Source organism: Delphinus delphis, chromosome 6 (genome assembly GCF_949987515.2).
Source record: "Delphinus delphis chromosome 6, mDelDel1.2, whole genome shotgun sequence".
Classification (NCBI taxonomy): Eukaryota; Metazoa; Chordata; class Mammalia; order Artiodactyla; family Delphinidae; genus Delphinus; species Delphinus delphis.
The window spans coordinates 54911289-54936513 of record NC_082688.1 but is presented as its reverse complement, the minus strand read 5'-3'; the positions used below and the strand labels follow the sequence as shown (position 1 = coordinate 54936513).

The following is a 25225-nucleotide window of genomic DNA, read 5'->3' as shown; positions in this document are numbered from 1 at the left end:
AGGTTCTCAACAATTTTTAACAGTGTTGAGGATGAGGGGTGGGTGACTGCCATAAAGGGAGGGAACGTATGCAGGGAAACAGCCTAATATTTGAAAACCTTTATAACAGGAACATTACTGAACTTAACATGAATATAAAATGTCTGGATGGGTGGTCTAAACACCCCACCTGCCAGTAATAATGATAATAAAAATGAAAATGTTAATAGACACTGTGTATTGAGCAATGACAGCATGTTAAGTGCATCATCTCCTTTTATGCTTACTGTATAACCCCGTGAGCTAGGCCTTATTACTCCCATTTTACAGAGAAGGCTGTGGCTCAGAAAGGCTAAGTGACATGCCAAGGTCCTACAGCTGGTGAGGGGTGGAGCTGGATCCCAACCCAGGTTTGACCCCAAGGGCCAGATCTTAACCACTATGTCATACTGGGTCTATCCACGTGCTACAAAATTCTAGACCAGCACTGCCCGTAGAACTTCCTGTGATGATAGAAATGTTCTTGGTTTGTGCTGTCCATTGCAGTAGCCCCAGCTACACATGGCTAGTGAGCACTTGCAATGTGGCTAGTGTGACCGAGGAACTGATTTTAAATTCTGCTTAATTTTAATCGCAATATAAATAGCCAGATGTGGCTAATGGCTACCATACTGGACATCAGCATAATCTCTAGACCTTACCAGAATGTCCAGCATTTAGTGGGTGCTCAGCAATGTTGAATGAATAAACTCAAGCTTAAATATGTTACAAAATTCAGTGCAGGGCTTCCCTGGTGGCACAGTGGTTAAGAATCCGCCTGCCAATGCAGGGGACACAGGCTCAAGCCCTGGTCCAGAAAGACCCCCATATGCTGCGGAGCAACTAAGCCTGTGCGCCACAACTACTGAGCCTGCAAGCCACAACTACTGAGCCCGTGTGCCACAACTACTGAAGCCCATGCGCCTAGAGCCCGTGCTCCACAAGAGAAGCCATTGCAATGAGAAACCCGCGCACCGCAACAAAGAGTAGCCCCCGCTCGCCACAACTAGAGAAAGCCTGCGTGCAGAAACGAAGACCCAATGCAGCCAAAAATAAATAAATAAATAAATGTATTAAAAAAAGAAATTCAGTGCAACCTGTACCTTGATAGCACAGGGGCGGTGGAGAGGATAATGGTAAACCTGATCAGCCATCATCTCTTGGTGTGCTTTTCCATCACCATGCTGACCATAGTGCTCTAAGGCCAGAGGCTTATTCTTTTCTGGATCCTCTGTGTATTAAATAAGATGCTTTACGAATTTTGTACTCGATGCTTTCCATGTGACAGAAAAAACTGCACTTCTTATTGGTATTCCTCTCCTTACAAAGGGAGCCCATTTCAAAGATCCACTCCTGTGTAAGAGATTAGGAACTTGGCAGGTAATCTTAAAAACCACTCATACAGGGCAGTTTGGTATGGTTCCCAGAGCGGCCAACAAAAATACTTTTCACCCATAACAGACCTCCATGTGAGAACATATTTAGCATCTTAGTGTTTTTCTTTTTTTTTCATTATTGTGTGCTCCACCCCACTCGCCCCTCCTCCAGTCTTAGATATTTTTTCCTCATAGCCATCCCATGAAATTTTAATAGCACAAACTGTTCATCTGTTCACGTACTAAATGTATATAAGTGCTCTTTACATGAGAAGAGTAAGTCCCCCCTCCACCCTAGGAACCAGCTTTTGCTGCCTTGAGGCCATATTGCTCCTGTTGAGAACGTGTGGTCTAGCTCAATGGATGTTGTCCTGCAAATGGTAACTTAATCCAGACCTTGGACTCCGAAGACAGGGCTTTTCAAGTGCTCTCTTACATGTAGCTGGTGGCTACTGCAATGGACAGCAAAAATAGAGAACAATTCCATCATCACAGGAAGGTCTACTGGGCAGCGCTGGACTAGATTTTGTAGCACATGCATGGGGCTAGTATGAGACAGTGGTTGAGAATATGGCCCCCTTGATAAAGGAGAATGGGGAGCTATTTATGAGTACAGAGTTTCAGTTTGCAAGATGAAGAGTTCTGGAGATGAGTGGTGGTGATGGTTATGCAACAATGTGAATGTACTTAATGCCACTGAATTATACACTAAAAAATGGTTAAGATGGTAAATTTTAGGACTTCGCTAGCGGTCCAGCGGTTAAGACTCTGCGCTTCCAAAGCAGGGGGTGCAGGTTCGATCCCTGGTCGAGGAACTAAGATGCCATATGCCACAGGACATGGCCAAAAAAAAAATAAAATAAAAAAAAGGTAAATTTTATGTTACGTGTACTTTAACCACAATTAAAAATAATTTTAAAAATTTAAAACTCTTACAGGTGAAACATCACCATAGCATGGTGGGTTTTACTCTAAAGAGCCTCCTGGATTCCTGGCTTTCAGGCCACGCCTCATGCCTGGTGAAGTCTAGAGGACCGCCTCTCCTTACGGTCCACTCCCAAAACTCAATTCTTCTGGAAGCTAACACCTGCCCTTTAGCAACTGACAAATGAGAGGGAACTGTGCACTAATACACTGCAAAGCAGGTGCGACAGGATCTGCACAGAAATCAAAGGTAAGTGTTTGAAAGTTTATAGCAATTGAACAGAATTTTATGTCTGTTGAATGTAATAATAAAAAGTCGGGCAAGTGTTCTGTGTGTCTTTGTTTTTTATATCTTCTTCCTAGTAATTCATTTCTATTATAGTTTACAAAGATTACTGATCCATGCAGATTGGAAATTTAAAAAACTGGATCTTTCCCACCCACTTTAAAAACTGGATGCTCTGTAAAGCACTGGTGCAGAGACCTGGTACCATGGGCTTTCAGAGGAGCCAGAGGTGTCACCAGGCTGAGGTGACCAGAAGCAACTCGCAGCAGGCAGCATCAAGATGTGCCGGATTCTGACAGAGATTCTTTGCTTGGCCACACTTTAGTCAGGCTTCTGAACCTTCTCTTAGGCCCATCTGTGTACTTCCTTGCAAAATACAGTTTTAGCAAGAACCCTGCTAAGTCAGTTTAGCCAGAACCCCCTACCCTTGATATCTGATCATCCTAGACATCTGATCAGGTCTCTTAATCCTCTACCATCTCCCAGATGATGTCTGATTACTCTGGCCTGTCTTCAACATCAATCTTATTGGGTCAGTTTAGCCAGAATCCCCCTTACCCCTGATGTCTTCTCTTAATAATTATCCATCCCGTGCCCCCCACCCCCGTTGCTCCTTGGCTATAAATTCCCATTTCCATGCTCTATTCAGAGTTGAGCCCAGTCTCTCTTCTCCACTGCAAAATCTCATTGTAGTGGTCCCTACACTTGTCTTTATGGTTCTAGGTCAAGTCTGCCTTACCATCTTTAACAAGTATCACCGAATTTCTTTTCTTTAACAAGTCCAGTTACCAGTGAGTCCAGGATTGTCCTTTAAAAACAGGGATAGTTTTAAGGCTGAGCTGTGGCCTAGAAACAGAGGTAGTCCTTGGAATTTAGGGGCACCTGCTAGCTCTTTAAGAAACCACACTTGTTTTTTCACCTCCGGAGGAGGCTTGGATGAGCTGGGGTGCTGGCTCCTGACCAAAGCAGTAACAATCTACTAGAATTTTTTTATGAAAACACTGCAAAGGAAGCGTGGGCTAAACAATAGTACGTTTTAAAGATAAACAACTGAGGGCAAAAGACTCCTCTGAGAGCTCTCTGATTAAGCTACCACCCACCTGAGAACAAAATTTCATGATGATCTCTCCCCACCTTGCCATTAAGGTATCAGAATTAACTGTTACTGGAAGATTTTTGGGTCTGGCATCTGATGGTGCTTCACAATTGTGAATGGACACATCATTCAAGAAACTCATTGCACTGGGGCATCCTCTTATCCAGAGGACTCCTGTCTCTCCATCACCAGCAGAGAGGCCACCGGCACATGGAGAAACAAGTATGGGCTTCGGTGGGACCCCCTGGGATCACATCTATAAAATGGAGGGTGTTTTTTTTTTAATAAATTTATTTATTTTTGGTTGCGTTGGGTCTTTGTTGCTGTGCGCGGGCTTTCTCTAGTTGCGGCGAGTGGGGGTTACTCTTCGTTGCGTTGCGCAGGCCCCTTGTGGTGGCTTCTCTTGTTGTGGAGCACGGGCTCTAGGCACGTGGGCTTCAGTAGTTGCGGCACGCAGGCTCAGTAGTTGTGGCTCGTGGGCTCTAGAGTGCAGGCTCAGTAGTTGTGGCACCCGGGCTTAGTTCCTCCGCAGCATGTGGGGTCTTCCCGGACCAGGGCTCGAACCCGTGTCCCCTGCATTGGCAGGCGGATTTTTAACCACTGCACCACGAGGGAAGTCCCTAAAATGGAGGTTTTAAATGCCTCTACCTCGTAAAGTGTAATTGTGAGGAGCAAAGTGAACAACCCCATCTTGTACAGCTGTTGTAAGGGTCAGAAACAGTACCTTTAGCACGCCTAGAACTTAAATTTTACTCAGTCAATAGCCTCCGTTATTATTGAATGAAATGATCAATATGAAATGTGTCACTGGGCACATGGAAGGCACTACACAAGTGTTAACTCGTTCGTTCCCTCACTCCTACCATAATCCTTCTGTATTCCTTCATCACATGGCCACTAAAGAGATCTTTTTAAAACATAAATCAGGCCACTTCACATGCAGGTATAAGCCTCTCGTTGCACTTAAGGTAAAATAGAAAACCTATGTATGGCTGCCTGCCCCCAGGCACCTCTTCCCAGGCTCTGGAGCCCAGGCAGCAGAAGGTTCCAGAATGGAGCCCGAGACTCTGCGTCAGTCCTAGGTGCTGCCCTTATGATCTGTGTAATCTTGGAAAATTGGCTGAATCTCTCTTCAATCTCCTGTTTCCTCATCTCTGAAGATAGAGAGGTAAGGTCCTACTTACTTTCATTGGGTTGCCATGAGGATAAAGAAGTAAGTTCATTCCCCAGAGAAAACAAGGCTGGCTATGCTCTCACTCTGTTGATTCAGGGGGGCCTGAATTAATACTCCTGGGATGTTAAAAGGGGGAAAGAGAAAAGGCAGAGGGGAGCATGCAAAATATATTTCTGTGCACGCTTCACTTATGACATCTATTTTCCTTAGAGACATTAATACAAAGAACTGCCATGAAATAGGTTCTATCACCTCCCAGACTATTCTTTGAAGTTAAAAAAAAAAAATGGTCCCCAGCAAATGAACTAAAGGCTCTCACTTGCAGCCTTTCTCAGCAGGTCCACATTTGATGTTCAAAACATCTGTCAAGAAGCAATGGGCTGGTCTCCTGGTTCTTCAGCAATCCAGGTGCTGTTTTAACTTTTTTTTTTTTAATATCATAGAGGACAGTGGTATTTGTAGTTGGGCCAATTTTTCAGAAGATTCAATGAGCTTTTATAGGAGGCTTCTTGTTCAATAAGCATTAAACACACCTCAGAGGATCTAAGGAGCTCAGCCGCTCTCTTCAAAGTCCGTGCTTTGACATCAGGATAACTAACAGCTCAGTGAGACTTTTTTGGCTTTCTACCGCAAGCTAATTATTACCGAGCTCTCTCTTTGCTTCTCCTTACCTTACAAAGCTGGTAGCTCAGGCATCTGGGTAGAGGCTGTTTGTATGCTGAGGAACTTAACACTGCTGGCAGAGCAAGCCTTTTCCTATTATTTTCATTTCCAGAATGAACGCACTGTGTGAACTCACCCGTGTGGGCTTGATTCTAATATTGACCCTGTAGCTTCTGATGCCAACGTTGGGACTGTCTAGAAACCTCTGATAGTATCAGACAAAAAAGAGTAAGTTAAGAAATTATATAGCTCTTCCAGGGCACTATGACATAGTATTATCATTATCCCTATTTTACAGTTGAGGACGCGTTAAGTAAATTGTTCAAGGTTTCACAGCTAGTAAATGGCAGAGCCAGGATGCAAACCCAGGCAGTCTGGCTCTTAACCAGTAGACTCTCCTGTTCCTCTGTGATTGATACTGACAAAGATTCTTTGCTTGACCACACTTTAGTCAGGCTCCTGAACCTTCTCCTAGGCCTAACTGTGGACTTCACTGTAAAATCTAGTTTTAGCAAGAACCCTCCTAAATCAGTTTAACCAGAACCCCCATACCTCAATATCTGATCACCCTCCATATCTAATCAGGTTCCTCATTCTCCACCACCCCTCAGGGGATATCTGATTAACCTGGCCTGTCTTCAGCAAGAATCCTGTTAGAGGTCAGTTTAGGCAGAATACCGCTTACCTCCGACGTTTCCTCACAGTAACCTTCCATCCACTGTTCTCACTACTCAGTTTCTTGGCTATCAACTCCCAGTGGCTCATGTTGTATTCATCTGGAGTTGAACCTACTCTCTTTCCTCCACTGCAAAATCCCATTGCAGTGGTACCTCTACCTACCATGATGGAATAAAGTCTGCCTTACCATTTTGGACTGTCACTGAATTTTCTTTTAAACAATACTTCCTCGCTTGTTCAGGGTGTTCCTTTGGAGATAATGACACAGGTGGGAGTCACTGCTCTAAATTGCTTCGCATGCCTATAGGCTCACGTCGACCTCCCAGGAAGGCGCACAAATCACATGAAGCCATGCCCTCAGCCTTCCATTCTCATGCCTCCTCCCCAGGTTTGCAGCATTCCAGTCCAAGTCTCACTGTCCTCCCAAGATGCCATGCCTTCTGCTATTTTCTTCTGCCTGAAATGCCTGCCTCACTTCATCTGATTCCTATCTCTTCTTCAAAACTCCACCCAATGTCCCTTCCCCGTCCTCAGTCCCACAAAGCACTATCACACAGCATTGCAATGTAGTTTCCCTTTCTTGAGGGACAGGACTTCTCTTTATATCTTGTATGCCCAGCACAGAGCCTGGGACATTGAAGATGAAATGAATGAATGAATGAATGTCGTTTCCCAGATCCATGTACTCCACAAAGGAGGTTCCTTAGAATCCTCGCATGATTTCTCACTCATTTTTTCTATTTTTTTAACAGGAGAAAAGTATACACATTTATTTAACACAAGTTTTACAGGACATGGAAGCCCTCATAAAGAATGAAGTCCCAAAGAAATGGCAAAACCTACTTGCTTTCACATTAGGTTGACAAAGAGAGGCAATTGTGGAAAAATGACTCAAGTATATGAGGCTCACTCCTTTTTTTTTTTTTTTTTTTTTTTTTTTTAAGAAACAAAACCAGGTTAACTCAGTTGAACAGAGCTGTGAACCAGTCTAGCAGCACTGGTTTAGGCAAAAGGAAAGCTCATTCAGGGTGGACTCTCTGGGTTTCACTATGTCAGAGACTGAAGCAGGGAATACTCTTCCTGCTTTTCTCTTTATTACTGTGGCCAGTGGCACATTCATTATGGGAACTCCATTCCTTATGTATACAAGGTACCCCTTCCTTCTTTGGAGAAAACACATTGTAGAAACCCAGTTAATATAATAAGTCTCTGGCTTCAATAACTGTGTTCTAATACGACAAAAGTTTCTTGTTGGTCTTAGGGGAGTGTTTAATTCACGTGTGCAAAGCTCTTTAGGCCATCTTATTTTCTTGGTTCCCAAACAAATCTGGGAAAAGAGAAAGGAGGCACTTCTTGAAATGCAGGCAGAGTCCAGTGGTTCCAGATGGTGCAAATGAGGTAAGATGTTCATTCTCAGCCTGTGTGATTTTAAACTCCAGCAGTAAGTTTTAAATTTATAATCCATCTTGAAGTGGCAATTTTCGTAGAGACTAAACTCTATAAAAAAGCCACCAATGTTTCAAGAAAAGCATGCATACTTTCCCCCATAGATGAAGCTGATATTGGATGCTCTTAGTTACCTAATAGCAAGCTGTACAGCCAAGTGATATGTGAGTCTTCAACTCTTATACTTTCTGGCCAACATGGGGACTCATGGACTTGCGTGGCTAGCAGAAGACCTGGGATCCATGACCAGGTGGATGGTAGGAACTTCAGCCTCTCACAGGGTTAGTTTGTTTTCACACAGTTAACCAGTGTTTTCTGAATTAAACTGAACCTGTTTCAGGGAGGCACATGCCATGATTCTTTCCACTGGAGGGTGTGGGACAGCTTCCCGGTACACAGCCGATTATGAGTAAATGAATTCGTATCCTTAAAAAAAATGCCCTCCCCAGCCTAGACGATCCCAGTATGTCACCACCTGCAAAGTCTGAATTTAAAAATAGGGATCTTGGGCTTCCCTGGTGGCACAGTGGTTAAGAATCCGCCTGCCACTGCAGGAGACACTGGTTCAAGCCCTAGTCTGGGAAGATCCCACATGCTGCAGAGCAGCTAAGCCTGTGCGCCACAATTACTGAGCCTGCGCTCTAGAGCCTGCGAGCCACAACTACTGAGCCCACGCGCCTAGAGCCCGTGCTCCGCAACAAGAGAAGCCACCGCAGTAAGCCTGTGCACTGCAACGAAGAGTAGCCCCCACTCACCGCAACTAGAGAAAGCCCTTGCGTGGCAACAAGGACCCAACGCAGACAAAAATAAAATAAATTTTAAAAAATATTAAACAAAAATAAAAATAGGAGTCTCCAAATACCTTGATACTTCACTTTATCTGCTCCATCCTTCATTCTTGTGTGTCTTCACTTCTCATGAGTAGTATTTGCTCGGTGTGTTGGTTTGTCACTCAGATTCCATCCCAATTAGACTGTATCTTGAGAGTTAGAATCTAGTCTTAAATTTATCTCGCCAGAGGTCAGCTGCCAGCTGGTCTCCTATGATTTTTGTAAATAAACATTTTATTGGCAACGCAGCCAGGCCCAATCACTTACATATTACTGACTGCTGCCCTTCTGTGATAACCAGTTGGATAGTTGGGTAGGGACAGTATGGCTCAAAAGCCTAAAATATTCACTATCTGGCCCTTTACAATAAAAGCTTCCAGATCCCTGCTTGAAAGGAAACCTACTCACACATATATTCTAATAAATACTGTTTATATCTAAGCCTTAATAAATACTGGCTGTTGCTTCATAAATACTGTTTAAATCAAAGCCTTCGTTAAACCAGTAATGGAAAACCTTTGCCCCTGGAGGTGAGATCAGATGGTTGTCATTGCAGCTTCTGCATCAGGGGAGTAAGACAGCATTCTGGAAAGATGCTCAGGGAATTTCTTGGAGCAGGCGCCAAGGAGCTGCTCCATTCCTGTGCTGGAGGCTCCAGGCATTATAATTTGTATATCAAAGAAAATGTGACCTGAATTTAAACTCACTGGCTGATAAGAATGGGCCAGGATTTTCCAGAGCCACAATTCTCAGGCATGGCCAAAAGCCATTTCCCCTGCTATTTCCCTGGTGGTGTGATATAAATTCAGCTTACAGACCCTAATGTTAACAGAGCCTAAGCACTGATATTCTGCACATGGCACGAGTGTGTCCCTCAGGATGTAAATTAAGGGTAGGATTCTGTTGGTGCCCACACTATCCGCCTCTGAAAATGCCTTGAGATTATGTCTATTGTGCCTCCTCTCTCTCTTTTCTTTTTAATTAATTTATTTTATTTTATTTTTTAGTTTTGGCTGCATTGCATCTTCGTTGCTGTGTGCCGGCTTTCTCTAGTTGCAGCAAGCGGGGGGCTACTCTTCTTTGCTGTGTGCAGGCTTCTCATTGCGGTGGTTTCTCTTGTTGGGGAGCACAGGCTCTAGGTGCATGGGCTTCGGTAGTTGTGGCACATGGGCTCAGTAGTTGTGGTTTGCGGGCTCTAGAGCACAGGCTCAGTAGTTGTGGCGCACTGGCTTAGTTGCTCCGTGGCATGTGGGATCTTCCTGGACCAGGGCTCGAACCCATGTCCCCTGCATTGGCAGGTGGATTCTTAATCACTGTGCCACCAGAGAAGTCCTTCTTTTTTCTGTTTTAAAGCAAATTCCAGACATTATGTCATTTCATCCCTACATAATTCCACACACTTTTGATAAAAGAGCATTTTCTTACGTAACTAAATGCCATTATCACCGCTAACAAAATTATCAACAATTTCTTGATACCATCTCATAACCATTGTATATTCAAATTTCCCTGATTAATGTGACATCTGATCCTCATCATCACATAAAGAGATATTCTTCCTGTTAAAACAGCTATAAAGTAAGTAGTTTTACATCAGCAGAGGCTTTGATGGCAGAGGATTTTTTCCTACGTGTTATGCAAGATTATGCATAAGCACAGATCATTAGTCTTAGGTCTCAGTTTTGCTTGTCTCTACCACTAATTTATGTATCCTTAGGGCACTCACTCAACTCTCTCCCACTTCCAACATGTATTCTCCTTTGTCCTAATAAATGTATAAAATAAGCTCTTGACCTGCTGGATTTATAAAGGCTTTCAAAACTTGAAAACTGTTCTTCCTGTGTATTTTCCATAGCCATCTTCTGCTTTACTCTCCTGGTTCTGTGCTGGGTGGGGAGGCTGAGGACCACTGCAGGGTTTGGGGGAAGGACCACACACCAGGTGAAGGTGGTGCTGAGCTGCAGGAACAGGGAGCAGAGCTGGGGAGGAGAGTGGGAGGGAAACTACCAGAGGGAAGGCTGGAGGAGCACAGAGCAGAATCCATCCTACTTTCTTCCTCTGGAAGGAAGGAAGGAAGGGAGGGAGGGAGGGAGAGAGGGAGGGAAGGAGGGAGGGAGGGAGGGAAGGGAGAGAGAGAGAGGAAGGAAGGGAAGGAAGAAAGAAAATACAAAACAAAACTAACGTGTGTTTGCCTTGAAAATGCAAAGAAAGCTCAGTGAATCACTTTTTCTTAGTATCAGGATCTAATCATTGTTAGCCATTTGGTTTTGATCCCAACTCTTAAAATGTATATACATTTTAATAAAATTTGGATTGTACACAATATCTTGTTGTTTAATTTGTTTTATCCTTCTACTTTATATTGTATCAGGAACATTTCCACCTTCATTAACTATGTTTCCAAAACAAAGTGTTTAATAGTTGCATAGAATCCTAACTTACAGGTATAACATACATTTAGACAGCTTATAATTTATCACCATTATTAAAAAAATGTTACCATGAACATCCTTGTACCTAAATCTTTGAACATATCTCTGGTTATTTCTTTGCGGTAAATTCATCAAAGTAGAAATACTACGTGGAAAGGTCAGAACGTGCTCCAAACTGCCCCCAGAAAGTTTGTTCCAATTATACAGTAACTGAAAGTGAATGAATGAGCCCATTTCCCCATAACCTTGCCTTCATATTGTTATTATTTTTTCCTTTTAATCTGACAATTTAAAACACAAATATAGCATCATCGTTTCCATTCTGCTTTGTTCATGTCCCTTGAATCTTTGATCATTTTATCACTTTATGTCAAAAGAATGGGTAGTTGTTCTGCTTTCTAACTCCTGTTTAACTGCTGGGGATTTGGTGAAGGAATTGTAGAAATTTCCAGACCTGTGCTACACCTTCAAAAAGCAGCTAGGCTATGTGAATGGAATGCTGAGGGTTGCAAGGCTGAGCTAGCACCCAAAACAGCCAGACTGCAAAAATCTCACTAGTTATTGAATACCAAGAGCAGTATATATTTTCAAACATCCTACAACTAGTCTATAGACGTAAGTATCAATCACTAAGTAGTTTATGAACTTCGTGCAATCGCATGTAAAATACAGTATATATGTACAATTGTGAACACTTTTCTTGGGAGAGAGTCCAAAGCTTTCATCATGTTCTCAAAGGAGCCTAAGAAGAGATTAAGACTCTTCAATATGGAGAAAATTCTAAGGGGTTGTAATGGCAGTGTCTACAGGGAAAGGCAGGTAATGTAAATGAGTGAAGTAGATGAGGTATTAGGCAATAGGGAGTGGTGGGGACTGTGGCATCATCAAATGCATTTGCTCCAAGTAAACAGAGTAGCTGTTTCTCAGCTCCAAACCACTGTTGGTGTGTGGGAACATGGCTCCAATGTTTCCTGATCTTATTTTTTTTTCAGATGAAGCCAGAAATCTGGATGCTTACATGAAGTCTTCCAAATTTTAAATGCTTACAATCACTTCTACAAATAAACAAACATTATATGGTACAAATGACTGGTCTGCTGATTTGGCCCTCTGGCTGCAGGGCCTAAAAGAAGCCAGTCATTTCAAAACATAATTATACTCTCTTTAGGTTTGTAATAGGCCAAGAACACCCAAGGGACTCTAGTCTGATTGGAGTTTGGCACTTCAAAAGGTCAATGGCCAAATCCACAGCTCAAGCAATGCATTGCTGAACGCAGAAGATCCTGACACCCACCCTCCCTTAACCCAGCCAATGTCCAGTACTCTACATAGATCAGTCCTAGGTCTCTTTAGTGGCAGCAGAGAAAAATGTTCTAGAAGAGGCCGTGTCGAGAACTCTAATTGCCTGGTTGTATAAAACCATGATTTTCAAGCTGGCAACACTAGTGATTGCCACATTTTACCTACTGCCAGAATGAAGATAAGGACAAGAAACTATGGAATGCACAGAGAAGCTTACCATACCCAGACAAATGACATTTTTGTAAGCCAAATTAATCTCTATCTACATCAAGGCGCTTGTTCTTTAAAGAGACCCTGCAATATAATGATCTATAAGGAAAAAATCATTTCCAAATTCAACTGCATCACAAGTTCAGATTTAAGAAAACCAGGTTTTTAAAATATGGTGCCAAGCCATCATTAAACCTTTTCCACAGCATGTGACTGCTGGTCCCCTGGGCAAATTTCCAAGGCAAGTATGTAGCAAGTTCTGAGTTCTGTGGAGAAGTGGATGTGAGTGAGAAGAGGGGACAGAGGACTCTGCAGGCTGCCGCTGACAGGGTAGGGGGCAGGATACAGCTGAGAAACAAACGAGTAAACTACTGAAAACATGATCAAGACTGACAACCACATTTTCCCTGAGGACACTGGCTGACATCTCATTGACCAAATATGCCTTTTTTTTTCCTTCCTCATAAGACATTATACGGCTGGTCAAATGAAGATCTGAGCTGCGGTGGACAGTGCTACAGGCAGAGCAATGCCACAAAGCAATGCCACTTTGTGAATAATGAAATATTTCACTCAAGCAAATATACACTTTCCAAGTGAGGGGTGTTTTGTGTGTCTGTGTTTGTGTGTGATGCATCAAGTGCATTTTGACTTTTTCCATAATAAGAAAAGAACAACTCAGGTGATGGGATGGCTCCTTAAATAATCATGGAGAATGTCAGTTTTCTCAAGGTACCTGTAATCATGCTGGATAGAATTAATGGTAAAACGATGAGTTTCAGCATTCTCATTAGAATTTCTCCAGGAAAGGAAAAGTAGAATTTCTCCAGGTTGGAGAGCTTGCTGTATTCTCGAACCAAAACGCCTATGGCAATCCCTAAGAAAAACAAGAATTGGAAAGAAGAAAGGAACAACATTGAGTTCTTCTGTATAAATTTCTACGGAAAAATACCACCCCCAGTGCAAATTTTAGTGGCAAGAAAAACAATTTTGATGATCTCCCATGAGTCTGTAAATGTTAAGACTTAAAAAACAAATCACATTTTAAAAGGTAAAGAGTACAAGTACACGTTATTCAGCAAATCTGGAAAAAGTATAGTTCGTGTGAAAGCTTTTGTTTTCATTTCTTTTCTTCCCCTTCAATTATATTTATTATCATGACAAAACATCTAAGAATACTGTGAGAAGGAAAAAAAAGTTCATCTTCGTCAACCCAATATAACTATTGTTTTTACACACCACTTTTATTCTGTCTACCTATAGATATTTTACATATTTTACAATTTACATATCAGTTTGTATTTTTCTCATATTCTTTTAATAATAATTTTAGAAATACTCTTCTCTTTTTTAATTGAAGTATAGTTGATTTACAATGTTGTGTTAGTTTCAGGTGTACAGCACAGTGATTCAGTTATATATATATATATATATATATTTTTTTTTTTTTTTCAGATTCTTTTTTTCCCTTATAGATTATTAGAAGACATTGAGTATAGTTCCCTGTGCTATACTGTAGGTCATTGTTGGTTATCTATTTTATATATAGCAAGGAAATGTTCCATATCAAGAAACATACATTCTCTGAAAGCTTGCCTTAATGTTAATATGAACTTCTTCACTTGTGATGACTCTGACAACTAAAAATCACAAATTCTATCAATAAATATTTCTTCTTTATCCTCTTCCAAATGGTTCTAATAACATCTAATTGGCTTACTCCCCCCCATCCCCAGGAATCCTCACTCCCTACTACCTTTTATTAACCGAGAAAGAAATTGGGTTGGGATGACTCACACATCTTTTTTTTCTTCATCAACCTCTGATGGATGACATGCTAATTGGGAGTAAAATGACTAGAGGACAGGAAGATTCAAGGAGGATATCACTGGATATGTTAATTCACAAATTCAAATAACTAGTATGTGAAAACTTAGAGTTATTTGGGTACAGTTAAGAATGCTAGGGCAAATGAAAAGAGATGTGAATTATAATCAATACTAGAGTTTTCATTTCAATTCTGGTATACTTCTCATGCCCACTAGTAGACCAAATAGATGAACCACATAAGATACATTTGTGTAGTAACCTTATCTTTAGCTTCCTTTTATTTTCCTGCATTAGCAGGTGGATTCTTAACCACTGCGCCACCAGGGAAGCCTTGGATATGGGTTTTTATGGGAGACATAAAAGTCACCAAGAGGAATCATTTAAAAGCAATCAAAGGTGACAAGCACAATGAATAGGTTACTATATTTAGTAATGAAAGCTTGACAGAAAGCTTTTTTGTGGCTCAAGGGCTTAGTTGCTCCGTGGCATGTGGGATCTTCCCCGACCAGGGCTTGAACCCATGTCGCCTGCATTGGCAGGCGGATTCTTAACCACTGCACACCACCAGGGAAGTCCACCATTCTTAATTATAGAGTTGAAATATATTTTAATGATTTTTCACAGTTTACAGCAAAGGTTGTAAATGTCCAAGGCCAGAAGTCCGGGCAGAAGTGCGAGAAACAGGCCTGAGGGGCCTGTGGTGGTCCTGACAGCTCCAGCCAAGCAGTGTCACATGGAAATGAGGGTCCAGGGTGGCCTCATCTTCTGAATTTTTTACAGAGAAACTAAGAATCTGGGTCACTGTGTGAAACCACTCAATTTTTAAATGTTAATGAAAGCTTAAAAACAATTGTTAAGCTCTGTGAGGTCACACTAAATACTTCTGCAAGCCAACTTCCTGTTGAGCTGTCATCTTTTATTCTGGTTTTCCCACTGAAGACAGTATAGGAACATGATAAAACACAAGAGGGAAAGCTGCTGTGTTCAAAAGAAAGCAAACACCACAGGGACCAGGAAATGATCATGATGACCTCATACAGCCTCCCATGTTCTTGAGTGAATCCTGCAAGTGTTATCTAACTTCTTGCACGTAACACAGGAAGAGAGGCCAAAGAGAGGATGCTGCCCCTGCCATCAAGAGCCTACATTCTAGAAGGCAGGACAGGACATGCACAATAATGATAGTCAGAAGCGCTTGCGAGTCTACAGAGGACGCCACCCCAGAGTTTGTAGGAATTCAAGACTTTCTTGAAATTCCCATTAGGCTAGATTAAGAAAGGGAGAGGTTCCGATGCACCTTCCATAATAGAATAGGAATTCAAAAGGCAGGTATTATTGAAGAAGGAAAGTGGGAGAAACAGCCAAAGACAGAGGAGTCAGGGGAAGAAGAAACACTCATCAAGTGCCTCTGTCCTAAGCACCTTTACAGTCATCTAACCTAACAAGCCTTTATTCTACAATGTACAGTTGTCCCTGCATTACTTAACCACAGGGGAGTGATTCCAGGAGCCCCTGCATATACCAAAATCCAAGGATGCTCAAGTACCTTATATAAAATCATGTAGCACAATGAATACGTACAAGAAAGGTTAGAAAACTTGCCCATGGTCACATGGCCAGCCTTGAGACCAGGTCTGTCAGACCCCAAAGTGCAGCTCCTTCCATGAAGAGGTTACAAAGATGTGTTTGGCCAGTGGTTTGGCTGGTGCTCGAGGCGTGGTTTAGAGAACTGAGACAGAAACCTAAGTTGGGGCACACAATGAAAGGCCTAGAATGCCAGCGAGGAGAATTTATACTTCCCTAAGCGTAGGTCCCTTCCGATAACTGGGTCATTGTGCAGATTAAACAAGAGAAACCATGTGTTACACTATAACGTAATATACCAAGATTAGCTATTAGTAGAGATAACGAGAAGCCATTGAACATGTTTGCATAGGGGTGGGCCTGGATTGGAGATAAAGCTGGCTGAGGTATGTAGGGGCTGAGATACGTAGGAAACTGTCCAAATGTTCAGGCCATTCAGGGTAGGTGTACAGTGGTGTCTTTAGAAGGCTGCCTGGGGTGAAGGGCTCAGCTCTGAAGTCAGACACATCTGATTTGGAACCTGGCTCTTTTGTGGAATCGCAAGTCACTTCCTTTTTCCTTGTGGCAACTCCAAAGAGGAACCAGGCTAGCCCTAGTACCAGAGCGGTTCTCTAAAAGGATCTGGAACTGAAGGCCAGTCACAGGGACGTGGCTTGAATTCAGAAAAAACATTTTTAGGTGGCTGAAGAGAAGTGACTTTCCTAACAACTTGCTCAAGTAATCTTTCAGTTCAGGGAAAACACCTGACTGGAAGGAGGGAGGAGGATCTAATTCCTTGCCCCATACTGAAAATGTACAGGAAAGAAGCAATCAGAATGCTGTGCTTCCTGCACGCACCGCCTGGCCTTCCAGGAAGCGCAGGAGATTCTGACAGTAGCAGCCTGGTGGGAGAGGGGGAGAGGATGCTCAACGTGGGTCCAAGAGTCCATTCTGGCTGAAAAGATAACTCTTTGCCAAGAGGATGCTAGGACCCAGAGAAAGAATTCTCAGACGGCAACATCCTACGAGTGAAACCGGATGGATGTCTGGAGGAACCTAGCCAGGCTGAGTAAGCTCTCCATCTCCCCACCTCTGGACATTCCCCTCCACACTGATACTGGTGTTTGCCAAGGAGTTTGTATTCTGACCTCTTCATGGGCTGTCCACTCTCCTAGGGTAATCTTATCTGCTCTTATAGATTCAGTTTCCACTTCTATCTCCTGCCTCATTCTGTCTCCCAAGTTCCAGGTCTTCAGGCAATCTCTACCTAGATATATATAACTCAACATGGGACCCAACATACTAAAAATAAACCTATCTTTCCTTCTCCCAGAAGACTTCTGACTTTTCCTCCTGGGTTAGCTGGTGGTTTTAAAATAGGTCCACACATTATTTGACACTCTTCCCATCAGGAGATGGAGTCTCTGTCCCCTTCCCTTAAACCTGGGTAGGTCTTTGTAATGACCTTAATAAAGAAAATATAGCAGAAATGAGCCTGCATGGAGTCTGAGGCTAGCTTAGAAAAGGGGTGGCTTTTGATGGTTTCTCTTCTTGGGACACTCACTTTGAAGCCCTGAGGTACCATGTAAAAAGTCCAGCTACCCTGAAGCTGCCCTGCTGGAGAGACCACATGGGAGAGCGAGTGAGTGAGTGAGTGAGTGAGTGACAGAGAGAGAGAACAGCTGTCTGAGTCTTCCAGGCAGTAAACATGTGAGTGATGGCCCTTCAGTTGACTCCAGCCCAGCCACCATATCCTTGCAATCACAAAAGTGACCTCAAGTAAGAAGTGTTTAGCTGAGCCCAAATAATTCTCAGAACGACGAGGGATAATAATATGATTGCTATTTTAATCCACTAACTTTGGAAGTAATTAGTTACACAGAAATAGATACCTGGGAGTTCCCTGGTGGTGCAGTGGCTAAGACTCCGAGCTCCCAATGCAGGGGACCCGGGTTCGATCCCTGGTCAGGGAACTAGGTCCCACATGCATGCTGCAACTAAGAGTTCGCATTCCACAACCAAGGAGGTTCCCTGCCGCAACTAAGATCCAGCGCAACCAAATTAATTAATTGGCTTATTAATTTAAAAAAAGAAATAGATACCTGGAAGAGTTCCCTATCTTCCTAAATTGTGTTGTAACTGCAGACATTTTTTGAGGGCTGTGTAGACTATGGTCAGGTACTGTTCTAAGCAAAATTAACTCTGACTGATCTTCACAACTCTGTGAGGTGACTTCATTTTCAGGTGAGAGACTGAGGCACAAGGAAGTAAAGTAGCTTGCCCAAGGTCCACAGGAAATAAGTGACACAGCTGAGATACCGAAGCAGTCTGGGTCTAAAGTGGTATACTTTGGGGACATTCTAGACAACTCTGCATCCCATCCCAGGCCCACATCGAACAGCCACCAAGTTCTGCTGATTCTACTGTCTAAACAACTCTCCAATCTGTCTCTCTCCCTTCCATCCTCACTGCCACCACCTTGGTTCAGGTCGGCCTCATTTCTCACCAAGACTATTTCATCAACTTCCTAATACTCTCTCTGCTTCTGGTCTTGCCTCTTCCAATGCATCCTCCAAATCAAAGCCAGAACGATCTTTCCGAGATGCAAATCTGGCTGAGTTACTTTCCTGCTTAAAGCCCTTTCAATGGTTTCCCATCACGGGGTGGCATGCAAGCTCCTTGGTCCGCCCTACCCCCAGCCCCACCCCAGTGCCCAGGTCTCTGAGCCTGTGCACATAGGCCCTCTGCTTTCTGACTTTACTTGTTTACCATTTCAGCTACTTCAAAACTCAGCTCAAGGGACTTCCCTGGTGGCGCAGTGGTTAAAAATCCACCTGCCAATGCAGGGGACACAGGTTCGAGCCCTGGTCTGTGAAGATCCCACATGCTGCAGAGCAACTAAGCCCGTGCACCACAACTACTGAGCCTGCGCTCTAGAGCCTGCGAGCCACAACTACTGAGCCCATGTGCCACAACTACTGAGCCAGTGTGCCAAAACTACTGAAGCTAGCGTGGCTAGAGTCCGTGCTCCGCAACAAGAGAAGCCACCACAGAGAAGCCGGCGCACTGCAACGAAGAGTGGCCCCCATTCGCAGTAACTAGAGAAAGCCCTCACGCAACAAAGACCTAACGCAGCCAAAAATAAATAAATAAATAAATTTATTTTAAAAGACGAAAACAAAAACACCTCAGCTCAAGGGTGTTTGGAAAGCCTTCCCAACCTCCTCTATGTGACGTGTGTCCAGGTAACAAGGCAGGCCCTGGCTGGCCCTGCAGGTGTGGAGTTAAGAAGATCCCTTATCTTCCACGCCCCCAAATACCAAAAACAATCAGATCAGATATCCTCCGTAGGAGGGCAGCATCAGTCCACTGGAGGCTTTGCTCTTCACAGGAATGAAAAGACACCAGAAAGAAGGAATTCCTCACACCATTTAAACATAGAACACCTCCTGAAACACTGGGCCTGTCTGTACCAGCCAGACTCTTAAGGTGTGTGTGTATGTTTAAGTGTATTTATCATACAATAAGACTGAACTTTAATGCACAGTCTTATGATTTTTAACATGTGTTAAAATTCTTACAACCACCGTCAAAATTAGGATATGAACAGAGAATAGTTCTATCACCCCTAAGAACTCCCTTATGCTATACCTTTACAGTGATACACACACACACACACCCTGTCCCTAACCTCTGGCAACCTCTGATTTGTTCTCCTCCACTATGTTTTTTTCTTTTTGAGAATGTCTTGTACATAGAATCATACTCTACGTAGCCTTTTAATACTGGTTACTTTCACTAAGTATGATGCACTTGAGATTCATCCATGTTTTCTGCATATCAATAATATGTTCCTTCTTCTTGATGAATGGATCACCTCTTATAGGTGGACAGTATTTATCTTTTCATTCACTGAAGGACATCTGGGTTGCTTCCTGTTTTGGGTGATTATGACTAGAGCTGCTATAAACATCTGTGTATAAGTTTTTGTGTGAACATAAGTTTTTCTCTTTCTAGGGTCTACACCCAGGAGTAGGATTGCTGGGTCATATGGTAAGTGTATATTTAACTTCTAAGAAACGGCCAAACTGTTTTTTAGAGTGGTTGTACCATTTTACATCCCCACCAGCAAGGTTTAAGAGGACCAGTTGCTCCACATCTTCACCAGCACTCAGTACTGGATTTTTTTATTTTAGTCATTCTAATAAGCATGTAGTGGCATCTTGTGTTTTTTCGTAATTTATCCTTGTTTTATTGAGATTTAATTGACATACAGCACTATATAAGTTTCAGGTGCACAGCACAGCGATTTGACTTACATACATTGAGATGATGACCACAAGACGTTTACTGAACATCCAGCATCTCACATAGATACAAAATTAAATAAACAGAAAAAAAATTTTTCCTTGTCTCCTTGTGGTTTTAATTTACATTTCCCTAATGGCTAATAATGCTGAACATCTTTTTGTGTGTTTACTTGACAACCTCTTTGATGAAGTGACTTATTAAAGTTGGATTATTTGTTTTCTCACTACTGAGTTTTTAAAGTTCTTATTATGTTCTGGATACAAGTGCAGACATGTTGGCTATGTGATCTGCAATTATTTTTTCCTAGTATGTAAGATTCTTCAGTCTCTTTCCCCCCACCCAGCTTTATTGAAATATAACTGACAATTAAAAATTGCATACATTTAAGGTGTACAACTTTATGATTTGTTGTGTTCATTCTCTTAACAGTGTCTTTCATAGAACAAAGGTTCTTTTTTTTATAAAGTCTAATTTATCAATTTTTTCTTTTATGAATTCTATTTGGTCATAATATGTAAGAACTCTTTGCCTAACTCTAGGTCACAAAGACTGAAAATTTTTTTTACTTTTCTTCTAGATCTATGATCTGTTTTGAGTTAATTTTGTATAAAATATGATGTTTAGGTAGAGATTCTTCTTTTTTTTTTTTTTTGCATGTGAATGTCTAGCTGTTCCAATACCATTTGCTGAAAAGACTTACTTTCTTCTTTGAACGGCTTTTGCATCTTTGTCAAAAATCTGGAATCTCTATTCCATTTTATTGACTTATGTGCCTATCCCTTCACCAGTATTACAAAGTCTTGATTACTGTCATCTGTGATTCTTCCAACTTTCTTCTTCTTTTTCCAAATTGCTTGTTATTCCTTTGCCTTTCCATATAAAGTTTAGAATCAGTTTGTCTGATACATCTACAAAAAATACTTCCAGGATTTTGACTAGAATTGCATTAAAACTATAAGCCAATTTGAGAAGAACTGACATCATCATTATGATGTATCTTCCAATCTACGAACAGGTATGACTGTTTATTTAGGTCTGGAATTTCTTTCATCAGTGTTCTGTAATTTTCAACTATAGATCCTATTCATACATCTTGTTAGATATATACCTGATCTTTTACTTTTTGGAGCTATTTTAAATAATATTTTAAAATTTCCAATCTTACATTGTTAGTATATAGAAATAACAAATGCTTTTTTGGGAATTAATCTTGTATCTTGCAACCTTGCTAAATCACTTACCAGTTTTAGGAGTTATTCTGTAGATTCCTTGGGATTTTCTATGTAGAAAACCATGCCATCTGTGAACAGGGTAAGTTTTATTTCTCTCCAACCTATGTTCATTATTTCTTTTTCTTGCTGTATTGCACTGGATCAGGCTTCCAGTGAGATACTGAATAGAAGTGGTAAGAGTGGACATCCTTGCATTATTCCTGATTTTAAGGGGAGAGCATTCAGACTTTCATCACTAAATATGACACTAGCAATAGGCTGGGTTTTTGGGGTTCGGGGGGTTGTTTTTTTAAAATTCTTAAGAGTTTAAAGCAAAAATTCAATTGTGGGCCTTGCTTAATTTTCCTTCTCCTCCCTCAGGCTTTAAAGTAGTTTCTGTCTTAATTATTTTCAAAGTATGTGTTTATTATCTAAACAACTTCAAATGTTTCTGTAATGCTATGAATTCAATAAAGCTTAGCAATGAGTATACACCAAGTGCATTCAGGAAACAGTTCAGGAGCACAACAGATAAAAGGCAAAACATTTGCTGTAACTGCCACCCAATGTCCATTGTCTCTGCTGTTAATAGCATATCTCTCAACTCTCAATCTGTTTCAGGTCCAGCTCAAGTTATAACTAATTCAGAAGTTAGGGGAAGAGGGTGGGATGAAGGAGTGACTTTGGCCTGGTCCATCAGATAATCTCGTTTCCTTAGTACCAAGACTGATTATGGAATGGTCATTGACCCAATTAGGACTGAGTGAAACTCAGGCCAAGGCCCCAGAGTCTTGTTTGAACAGAGAGACATTTTCTCTTTTCTGCTGGGTATGAAGCAGGGATATGGAAACTTTGAACTGTGCTGGCAGCTATCTCACCACCAGTGGGAGTGTCTTACCTGAGAGTGAAAATAACACAAAGAGTGCAGAGATTACACGTAAAGAGAGAATAGGACAGAATGATATTTTTGAACCCCTGAATTCAGCTGTACTTGAAACCACTCACCATTTCTGAGCTCTTAAATTCTCTGAGCCATAAATTCTATGCCGACCCCCCACATTTCTGACTTAAGCCTGTTCAACTGGGATTTTCTGTCACTTCCAATTAGAAGAGTGGGGAGAGCGAAAGTGTCACTGATATTCTGGGTGCCCTCTCGATCAACCACGCTGGCCCTCTTTGCATGAAAGAAAAGCTGGTTGATGTGAGGGCAAGGCCTTCTAGCTGTGGAAGCCATGGGGATGGGCCTGTGGGATAGGGCAAGGTAGGAGAATGGTCATGCTGGTACATGGTTACAGACGATACAGGAGTCATTATACACTTACTTCTCAAAATGCCCATAGCAGAGGCCTCCAGTATTACCAGACACCATCAGACTAACTTCTCTACCATCATTCGTAGAACTTGATAATGGTGTCCCAAGAAAACCTCTTAGCATGGCATTCAATGCCATGTGGCTCTGTGCCCGTTATTCTCCCTTTGCCCTTTAGATTTACCTTCTGTCCTTTTCTGCCCCACTTTGTGTCCCGGGAGAGTGATCTCTACCAATTATGTAACCTGGGGTTCCTTGCCCTCTGGCTTTAGCCAAGGAGAAGCACTAACTGTGGATCTTAGGACAGAGAGAGAAAAGTTGGGATATATGTTGTCTTCATTCCTTCCCTGTCCTGCCATGGTTCTGGTAGTGGCTATGTTCCTCTGTGGCCATACAGGTCCTATCAAGCAGCTACTCTGTTGCAGCCCAGCCCCCAATGGACTGTGATAACACTGTCCCCGCTTCCCTTGACCATTCTGGCATAGGAGAGTTAACAGCTTCCCACAGTTACTAGCCCTGGGTGCCTCACCATCCCTTAACCCCACCTAACTCTGTAAGTAGTCCCTTGATTACAGTCTGTTCAGTTATATACTTTTGAGAGAGTGGATCATCTGTTTTCTGCCAGGTCTGCCCTAGCTGATATAGGCCCTCACATCTTCATCATCATTGATCTTATCATGTCCGGTCACAATAAACTCCTTGCTGTTTCTTAAAGATGCTCCTTGCTTTTGTGCGCTTGTTCGCAGATCCCCCTCCAAGGGAAACCCTTTGTCACTATCTTTGCCTAGTGAAGTGCTAATCACCCCTCAAAACAGAGTCACCTCCTCCAGAAAGCCTTTCCCAGGGTCTCTCCCCAGGTGAGATGAGTCTCTTCTCTGGGTCCTTCAGAGCTTCATCTTCATCTATTGTCCCCTCTAAAAGACCTCTATCTCAGCCCCTCCCTTCATCGCAAGTTCCCAAGGCATAAGCATTGTATGCTCACTTTTGTACCCCCGTAATGTCCCAGGCACCAGTGCCCGACACTCCATGGATGTTTGGCCAATACCTGCTGCATTGAAGTGAACCATTTTGCTATTTAATGCATATGCCCAGGAAACCACTGCATTTTCTATTCGTTACTCATCAAATCTGATTACAAAAGGCAGGAGAAAATAGCTGAGATAGGGTACCATTAGCAGAGCGTGAAAACTGGGCTATAGGAATGTGGGTACAATTCTGCCATGTTGTCCCAGGGCCATCAAACCCAGAGAGGCATCATAAATATGGCCTCTCCAGTGATGGACAATGGGTATAGTAATGTACCCATGAGAAGTTAGGTGCCTGGTTCCTACACCTTGGGACTTCTCCCAGGCTTCTGGAGCCCCTGGAGTCTAAAGAGTCCCTTGGGTTCAAGTGAGGATAAGGTTGGTTATAGGACCAACCCACAGGAATCCAGTCTCTACAGCAAGCATTCAACTGGCTTAGAGGCCCAGCTTGTTCTAAGCTAGGAACAACCAGACTGTCCCTCCCCCCTAAAGATGGGTCAGTCCCACATATGTGTGTTTGGGTTATTTCCTGAGATACCTATCTATGACTTGACTTGTGGATTCTAAAATCTCCCGTTTCCTACCTGTGGTTGACTTTCTTTATTCTACTTTTTTTTTTCCCTCTTAAAATGGTTCACATCTGCTAAACTCATGGGTCATTCTACCAATCAGGTTATTTTATACATTCGTGTGAAAGATCTTCATCTACCTTGTGGCCATACTCCACTCTTTCCCCTCCTTGGTACCCAGGTCTCCAAGTCCCTGAAGGAATGACAAGTCTCCTCACTCAGACGTACACAGTTTGGAGAGGCCCTGGAATTGAAGGACACACCTTTTCTTCGGGTTTAACACCAGATTATCCGGGAACCCTACCTCTTTACAGTAACCAGTTTTACAACTCCCATAAACACCTTCTTGGTTCATTACACAATCTTAGGAAGGCTTCTTTCCATGTGTAAAAGAAATCTGACCATCTACCCCACAGTGGGGTTTAGTCAGGGGCAATTTGAGAGCAGGAAAGAGATGGACCTCTGCGAGAGAGAAGGGAGCCAGTCATCCTGGATTTTCTAGACCTGTCACAAGCCTGGAATTCCCATCTTGATGAACCCTGCATCCAGAGTGCTAAGTCTAAGTAACTGGGACTCCCCAACTTTCTCAGCCCATTCCTCACCTCTGCCTCAAAATTGCGTCACCTGCTTATTCTTACCATGTTCCTGCCTGCCAACTGTTTATCCCTCTCTTCTCCTAACTTCTATGGAGCCTTAACTCTGACCTCTCCTTCCCCACTCCCAGAAGGACTGCAGAAATATTTACTTTCATCTTCAAATGAGTTAAGGTGTATTTGAAGAACTGTATAATATTTCCTAAATTAAAATGAAAGTGGTACCCAGTGTTGAAAGTTTGGGTCAGGGATTTCTGTCTCTAAATACCTCAGATGCTTCTCTTAACCCTAACTGAAAGAAAAAAGGCAAAGACAGACCAGCTTGTTTATTACTTCTGAAAGGAAAGAACACTCATGTATAGAATATTAAACATGTCAT

The 25225-nt window shown here is 42.4% G+C and overlaps 1 protein-coding gene across 1 annotated transcript in view; it reads right to left on the bottom strand.

The window, feature by feature from the left end:
- SLC1A1 (solute carrier family 1 member 1) overlaps positions 1-25225 on the bottom strand; it is a 63967-nt gene that overhangs the window by 25884 nt on the left and 12858 nt on the right. Inside the window, exon 2 of the mRNA XM_060014686.1 lies at positions 13172-13312. Coding sequence (XP_059870669.1) covers positions 13172-13312 — 141 coding nt within the window. The remainder of the gene's footprint in view (positions 1-13171; positions 13313-25225) is intronic.